Source organism: Arabidopsis lyrata, assembly GCF_000004255.2.
Source record: "Arabidopsis lyrata subsp. lyrata unplaced genomic scaffold ARALYscaffold_5, whole genome shotgun sequence".
NCBI classification, from domain to species: domain Eukaryota; kingdom Viridiplantae; phylum Streptophyta; class Magnoliopsida; order Brassicales; family Brassicaceae; genus Arabidopsis; species Arabidopsis lyrata.
In genome coordinates, this window is record NW_003302551.1 from 7,072,048 (window position 1) to 7,079,785 (window position 7,738).

Here is a 7,738-nt window from a genome sequence, read left to right on the forward strand (position 1 = left end):
CCTTACGACTCAACTTGCCGTTGCAACTTCGTCTCTGGTTTCGACTATCAACTTCAGTCACAAAATAGTCTCTATGTAGGACTACATTAATTAGTCTTCAAATGGTTACAAATTTACGACTATCTGTCGTTCTCACTAAGTGGTCGGTAATAAAGGACGGTTTTGCGACCAAATAAATTTGCGACCAAATTTTTGCGACCAACCAAAACAGTCCTTATTCAGTCTCAAATGCCGACTGTATGACTAATTTGGGACGATTTCGTTGGTCGCAAACAGCTTGTTTTCTTGTAGTGTCAAAATCCCAAGTCAAACTGGTTAACACTAAGCAACATCGATATAAAGAGATAACTCTTAATCGATCCACAAACCCAGATCCATCTAACCGACCACGAGCTAACTAAACAAAGACGTAGAGAGAAAGAGACATAGAAACAAAAGGCGTCATGTTTGTGCAAATCCTCAACAACACAAAAACAAAAAAAATCAATTCTTTAAATCAAATTCAGAGTAAAAAAAGAGTGTTACGTTGCTGGGTAAGTTGCAGAACCTAAATGATTTTAAAACTTTAAGCTAGTAATTTCATCGAACACATGGTGTGTATAAAAGACAAGCGCTAAAGATGGTAAGAAAAAATGAAACTCTAGAAAATCAAATACCTTGGGGGTTCATGATCAACATAAATCTTGAGGAAACTCCATAAAACAACAACACTTAACAAAAATAAATTAAACCTAGCCTGGAGGAACTAGTAACGAGTATGAGGAAGAACCCTAATCAATTCTCCAAACCTTTCCACCGTCAAGAGTTTGTGAACACACAAATCTCGACGCATTAGCTGTTAAACAAAATCATTGATAAACCCGATTCACAATTTCAAACGAAAACCAAACCAGATTTAAAGAGGAGAGGGAGATAAAAAAAAGACAGTGAGAGGGAGGACGAGAGAGTGAGATCGAAAGGAGGAGAGTGAGACCACTAATCGATTTCTTTTAGGTATGAGTATATGAGAAGTTCTCGATAGGTTTTGGGTGAAAGGGGGAAATGTTTGTGAGAAGTTTTAGGTCTGAATCTATGAGAAAGAGGGAAATGAGTAGACTGTGGCGCTTAAGTGAAATTTTTGGCCTAAGTATTAGCAGAATAAATGATTTTACATTTCCATTTGCTAATTGGGTATCTTAGCGTTGTTTCAATGCTATAATATAGTAATCAAATAATTTTTTTATTTTTTATAGTAGTTGCGAAAAATGAGCTATCCTCACGTGCTATCAATGTGGATATTTCTTGTAGTGAATGGATCATCCTCCTGATCATCCCCATCATTAACTAGCATGATTTGAAAAAGGACTAGTTTGGAAACATGCCTTTGTGTGAAGATTTCATCACAGTATAGACCTTTTGCTTGTCGCTCCGTCACTCAACGCTTGTCAATTTCTTTAAAAAATCGTTGTTGAGCAGCTTGTTTCACTTCTGTTTGTTGAAGCAACATAGCTTCCTCGTTTTTTCCGATTTGGCTCTCACCATGACCTGTCAAAGGTGACCTAGTTAGTAGGATTGAATATCGAGATGGGGCGCAAAGTGTCCTCCAAATGCTCGAGTAAGTTTATCGCCCTTAATCTTGCATTTATTATCTCGTGCATATTCCACAGCTTCGAAAATTGTTTTGAACCGAAAGTACTTTATTTCTTTTCGTAGGCTGTCTGTTAGTCCAGCGCAAAATTACCACAACTGTTGATAAATAGTTTAATCTTGTTTATCTTCCCAAGCATTCCTCGAATTAATTGCAGTTTCGTCAACAGTTCTCGTACGTCCCAAATTATAAATGTTTAGGGTTTTGAAAAATGAGAGATGAAGACCGCGGCGGCGGTGATAATAACAATGTTTCATGTATAGGCCAATTTTGGTTAATTTCGTTGTAATTATAAATTTTCTAATTAATTGATGCCCGAACAAAGCGAACCGTAATTCATTTTGCTAAATATTGAACTAACCAGCTTGGTTTGGTTCGATTAAACCAAAATCGCATGGTTAATGAATAGTTAAAGTTAAGCCAAAGAAAAAAGAAACAAATAACTCAGGACGACGTCGCTTGGACATCATCCACTCAGCAAAAGTCTAACCCATAAAATTATCTCTCAAAACTCAGCCGCCCAGATCAAGAAACAACAATGCAAGTCTCACTGGTTCAAGTCTCTTCAGTGTACTACTTCAGATCTCAATCAACGATTCCTACTCTCTCCAACTCCAACCCCTCTTGTTTCCTTCTGCCAAAGTCCATCTTTCCTGGGTCTAAGTTAACCCTCCATCGATTTTTTCGTTATCCCAAGAAAATCTCAAATGGGTCTGCTCGTGCTTCTCTGCTTGAGACCCCTGTCTTATGGGCTGGTCGGATTTGTGTCTTCTACGCTCTCGTGAAAGCTGGTTTTGCGGGATCAAAGTCTAACCCTATCGTTTCTGGTTTTGTTCATCAATGACTTCTCTAGGGTTTTTTTTGAATGGTTCGTTTTTCTTGTTTTTGATTTTTGGTTTTATTTGGATAATCTTAGGTTTGGAAAGTGGTGGTGTTGATGTTGAAGATGATGGTGCTGATCTTGGTTTCTCAAAGTGGCTTCAGAACATTAAGGGCAACAAACCAGGTTTTGTTTTAACACTTATGACTTATCTGTCTATAGGATTTTGTATCTTGTGTTTTAACACTTATGATCCAATTTCAGACATAATTTTGTGTGGTCTCCTGGTTCCGCTATAGATTCAATTTCATTATTTGAAGAAGGAAGAGAATGCCTGAGTCTATCTAGCTTCAATGTTGAGTATGAGACAAAAATTTTTTTACCTTATATGTTCAGATAAGGATGCAGCTGATAAGAGGAAGCTAGTGAGCAAATGGCACCCGACGACAAAGGGAACACTTAGAAGGAACTACAGGATACCTTCCAAAAGCGAAGGAAACCGTCTGCTTAAAGCCATTGCGTCTCTTCTCTCAGATGATGATCATTTTAGAGATGCAACATCTCACAAGGTAACAAAACATATATATAGTTATCCTACACTTTATGTTCGGTGAAAATACCATACTGAGACACTATTGTAGGGTTGTCAAATTCGGCGGGAGAGTGCGCACGGTCAAAGCGTATGTTGCAACAATGTGAGAGCTCTGTTTGATGAGTTACCGACGCCACATTTGGTGGTGGAGATCACACCTTTTCCAGCCGGACCGCTTACAGAGAATGATTACCTTAAGGCCGAAAAGCTGGAAAGGATTCTTAGGTCAGGCCCCAACATTTGAACCCTCTGGCACTTAAGAGAAAGTGTTCTACTATATGTCAAAATCAAGAATCTGTACATACTCTACGGTGTCTTTATTATGTAGACGTTCAAATGTTTTGAGACTATGAAAGTGTTCCTTTCTTGTGAAGCATATATTATTAAAAATCGTTCTTAGGTTTGGAGTTGCAAATGAGAGTCTTCTGCAAATGATTAAAATTTCAAAATTATGCACACACGGATATGTACATTGATTGGATATGATAGTTAATGATTTCATCATGCAATCTTCAATGTAACAAAAAAAATAAAAAATAACTTAAGGTAGTGGAGCAAATTGCAATTGCATTTATACATGGTAAATGACATAAATCGATGAAGTCACTTGTAGCAAAAAGGGACAGTCCCTATTAAAGTTTAGCAGTCCCTAATGCAGAAACGTGGCTATTGAAAACACACTACTGTATTAAGCATCACTAGGTGAAAACGGGTCATATACTTGATGGACACCAGAGTTGAACCGGTGGCGAATCTGTGGTTGGCCACGTGGTATCAGGTTATCATGATGAAACACTGGTCTTGGAGGGAAATGAGCAGAATGCTGCGGAAATTGAGCCCCAGGGAAGTTCCTAGGCATCATCTGAGACAATGGAGGTCCAAAGTTCTGCAAGTTGGAAGATCTCGCAGTACCATGAAATGGTGCAGATGGGTGGCTTAAGGGTTGATCCATCTGCCTGCCGAAGTGCTGTGATCTTGTGTGATTTTGCTCAAAATGCTGAGAGGCTGGAATGACGGATGGAGCTTGAAATGCCAGATGAGGAAGATGAACTGATTGAGAGTTGGGTGTAGGATATATATGTGGTGTGGAAACAACGTTTGGTTGTTGTGGAAGGAAACCAAAATCCCCGTGAAATGGTCTAGGAGCTGAATTTGTGAGAGGATTTATGGGAGGATAAGTAGGAACAATACCAGCAGGCCTACCAGCAATATGTGCTGACACTGACATGGGACGCAGAGAACCACCAGAATCATATTCTGCTAGATGTTCAGTACCTGGCTGATGAGGTATCGGATGTGGACTAAAGTTAGGAGCCAGAGGCCGTACTGATTGTGCCATGTTGCTTGAGACTATGTCTGGCAACAGTGTTGGTCTATGTACAGGTTGGAAAGTAAATAGGGTCGACGGCCTCATAGTAGAACGTGGTCCTATTGGTTGTATCTCACTGCAAGAATATGGAGGCGCAGTCACAGAATAGGCCCTTGGTGTGTTGGAAAGGCTAAAAGAGAACGAATCTGGTGGTCGAGGGACGTTAGAACCAGGAGGTAACGATGTGTCATGAGGAACTGGAAGTGTTTGCTGAGCAGAAAGATGATTGAGGTTCATCAAATTGGTAGGCAGTTCTTGTTCCTGGATACTATAACCAAGACCTGAAGCATAGGGTTTAAGAGGTGGATGAAATGTAGCTTGATTTGAATCCAAAAGAGAGGAGGAACCATGCTGTTGGACTTGGCTTTGGGGAGGTTGTACAGAGCTATCAGTTGGCTGTTCAGAGCTCGGGTTGGTAGCACGCATGTTGCTGTTTTCTAGAATAGTTGAAATCTCTTCAGATCTGGAAGATGGAGGAGCAGCACCAGCTCCTGTATTTCCCTATAAGGGAAAATGATATAATCTGATTATCAGACTTTAAATAATAAATGCTAAATTATACTTCTAACTAAGAATTAGGAACTCACAGACACTGAAGAGATAAGTAGCTCAATTACAGCAATAGCTGCATCCACTTTTTCGTAAGTGTCAGATGATATTTGAAAATATAACTCTTGCCACGACGTCTGGATTTTATTTTCATCTGAAGGAGAGAGTTCAACCTGCAAATTTAAAAGGAAAATCTATATAAACCCTTGCAATAAGCATACTGAGAATTCTCAGTGACCAGCATAAAGAAGTAATGGTAGTCTATTATGGAAATCTCGATGATAGTGTATTCCAATATTTACCTTCTCTCCTCCTGTTTTAGTACCAAAAATTTGTACTTTGGCTCCAGTCTCCTGTTCCCATAATGAAAAAACTTAGCACGTATGCAGAGTCATATTAAATGATAACCAATTTGTCTTTGGAAGCAAGGAAGAAATGTCAGAAAGAGACACTGAAGTATGTTGACTCAAGGCAGGTAAGGAATTGTAGCTGTGAATAGCAGCAATGAAGTTCATGGGTGACTTACTTTTTCGAGCCGCTTTTGAGTATCACCTTGGGAACCAAATATGAGACTTAGAAAGCTGAAATCAGAATGTTCTTTTACCTGCAGAAGCACAGGTCCATACGATATCAGCTGTGAGAAGCTGAGTTTTCACATAACATAGAAAGCAGAATCCAAAGGATGTTGTCTAGGTTTAAACAGCTTCATATATCAAACCCTCAAGTGATACAGAAAATATGGTGGGAAAATAAATAAAGGTAATCAAAAGTATTTATACTTGTAGTCCACTCTTTACATGGATTTAAACAAGACTATAATGAGAAAAGAGAAACATATGCCGAAATAAGACCTATTTTTTCTTTTACAAAATAAAATTCCCAATACTCTCCCAAGATATGGCATGAGCAATCTCTCAAACAAATCTAAAAGACTTTCTAGCTTCGGTGAGGTAGTAAGGTGTAACTTGACATGAGAGAACAAATGCATGATTTGATAAAAGTTTAACCCTCTAATCAAGCAAGAACTTACGTCGATCGGCAACCTAGCTTCTTTCAGCAATGGCTTATAATCAGATGGAGCCTTGTACCTCGGATTCAACTCGAGTATCTCCCCTAGAAGTAAAGAAACTATATATCACTTGAGGGAAAGCGAATGTACAGATTGAACGAGGAAATTTTACCAGAACATACCAATTGCTTCGCGTTTTTCAATTTCAAGCTGTTCAGCAATATTAATCTATTAACACAAAGATGACAGATGAGGTTACATAGCTAAAGAAGCACAATAGAGAAGAAAAAAAGTACTGAAAATCACTTACATCACTGCTGTTCTGTGAAGCTAAAGCTGACTCTCTATTAGTCTCCACTTCAAGAGTTCCCGATTCCAATTGCTGTGTAATTTGATCCAGGCGTTTCTGCTCAAAATTTGGTCACCAAACACGCAGTATATCACTTACTGGTACCTGACATGGATTGTTCCATTTTGAGCAATTCACAAGAAGACACTAATGCGAGCTTAGTACCAATGGGTAAAACTAACTTATCAGTGATTTTCGTCTTGGCAGCAGAATAAAGACTAAAATATTGAACACTTAGGTTCAAGTGGAATGTCTTCTGGCTTAACAAATTCTCGCAAAATGTTCAAATTCAAATCCTTTACATCCAAATTAATCTATTCATTAACTATCAGAAACATATAGCTATCTTCTCATTTTATGTCCTCTCTGCATCAAAATTTTGACTAAGAAGTGGATAGTTTCAACATATAATCTGTGTAACAAACTTAAAATTTCCAACTTCACAAAACATTTGTGCAAAACCACTTGATTTTATTCAAAAAATAAACCACATGTATATGAATAGCTTCAAATCGAACATCTTCGGGCTTAACAAATTCTCGAAAAATGTTCAAATTCCAATCCTTAAATCTCCAAATCAATCAATTGATTATCAAAGAAATAAAGCTAACGTTTAAGTCTTCTTAGCATCAAACTAATAAACAGTGTACACACTAACATTTCATTCAATTGCAAAACCTACAAATTCTCCAATTTCACAGCAAATTTATACCTGGTAAGCTAAAAATCGACCTTTCTTAACTCCAATATCTTGTGACAAATCAGGACCCCAATTAGTCTTTCTCTTCTTCCCCAGCTTCGAAGGAAGTCCAGTATTCGTATCACTGGCACCTCCTAGGGTTGTGTTCCCACGTTGAAAAATCGGGACCAATGATCCAGAGAGTTTGTTTTTAGGGATCACAAATCCAGATTTGGCACCAAACATTGAGATCTTCGCACCGTTAGTAGATGTCATCTCTCGGAGTAACGTAGCGGCGGAGTTTTTCTTTCGACCTAAGAGTCACGTCGTCAAATTAGCGATGGCTCTCGTCGTTAAGGGTTTGAGAGAAATACCGTAGAGCTTATTTTCTTTTATCCTTTCTCTTCGGCAGTGATTGGCAACATTAAAAGTGCGGTTTTCTACACTTTTTTCGGAAAACCGTACCACATTTACCAATCCAGATTTTTTTAATACATTTGCGTTTTAAAAAAAATAAAAAAAAAAATTAAGAGATTGCCGATTTGTCTACTGAATTATAGACTGGACCGCTTTTCAAAACAGTAAACAATCTTTATCCTATTGGTCTGTACAGTGCGGTACGGTTCAACTCCGGTACGTGCGGGAGAAAAATAGTTGCGAGACAAGTGCGGTTTGTACAAAATAAGCGGTACGGAATAATGTTTGATCGGTAAAAAAACTAATTGCGGTATATAATAAAGGCAG

At 38.3% G+C, this 7,738-nt stretch overlaps 2 protein-coding genes and 1 long non-coding RNA gene across 3 annotated transcripts; 2 read left to right on the forward strand and 1 right to left on the reverse strand.

Annotated features, from left to right (window-relative positions):
* The first annotated feature begins 1,003 nt into the window (after window positions 1-1,003).
* On the forward strand, window positions 1,004-1,876 carry LOC110228188. Its single transcript, XR_002331786.1, has 2 exons — window positions 1,004-1,594; window positions 1,693-1,876. It is a non-coding gene; the product is annotated as an uncharacterized LOC110228188 (long non-coding RNA).
* Window positions 1,877-2,041: 165 nt separating this feature from the next.
* LOC9311631 lies at window positions 2,042-3,454 on the forward strand. The gene is made up of 4 exons (XM_021024797.1): window positions 2,042-2,454; window positions 2,544-2,633; window positions 2,844-3,016; window positions 3,089-3,454. Exons 1-4 carry the CDS (start codon window positions 2,166-2,168, stop codon window positions 3,281-3,283), a joined length of 747 nt encoding a protein of 248 aa, XP_020880456.1. The 5' UTR covers window positions 2,042-2,165; the 3' UTR covers window positions 3,284-3,454.
* A 113-nt stretch (window positions 3,455-3,567) lies between these two features.
* LOC9311632 (splicing factor 1) lies at window positions 3,568-7,412 on the reverse strand. The gene is made up of 8 exons (XM_021024796.1): window positions 7,028-7,412; window positions 6,277-6,372; window positions 6,149-6,194; window positions 5,988-6,070; window positions 5,484-5,561; window positions 5,260-5,310; window positions 4,996-5,130; window positions 3,568-4,909 (listed from the first exon to the last, which is right to left on the reverse strand). Exons 1-8 carry the CDS (start codon window positions 7,268-7,270, stop codon window positions 3,728-3,730), a joined length of 1,914 nt encoding a protein of 637 aa, XP_020880455.1. The 5' UTR covers window positions 7,271-7,412; the 3' UTR covers window positions 3,568-3,727.
* Window positions 7,413-7,738: the final 326 nt, after the last annotated feature.

Bases quoted from the DNA above. Each gene is read 5' to 3' on its own strand.
- LOC9311631 (XM_021024797.1), top strand. From the start codon at position 2,166: ATGCAAGTCTCACTGGTTCAAGTCTCTTCAGTGTACTACTTCAGATCT. The intron at 2,634-2,843 runs GTTTTGTTTTAA...TTATATGTTCAG, and splicing joins CATTAAGGGCAACAAACCAG to ATAAGGATGCAGCTGATAAG. The intron at 3,017-3,088 runs GTAACAAAACAT...ACACTATTGTAG, and splicing joins GAGATGCAACATCTCACAAG to GGTTGTCAAATTCGGCGGGA.
- LOC9311632 (XM_021024796.1), bottom strand. From the start codon at position 7,270: ATGACATCTACTAACGGTGCGAAGATCTCAATGTTTGGTGCCAAATCT. The intron at 5,562-5,987 runs GTAAGTTCTTGC...GTGCTTCTGCAG, and splicing joins AAGCTAGGTTGCCGATCGAC to GTAAAAGAACATTCTGATTT. The intron at 5,311-5,483 runs GTAAGTCACCCA...TTATGGGAACAG, and splicing joins CTCAAAAGCGGCTCGAAAAA to GAGACTGGAGCCAAAGTACA.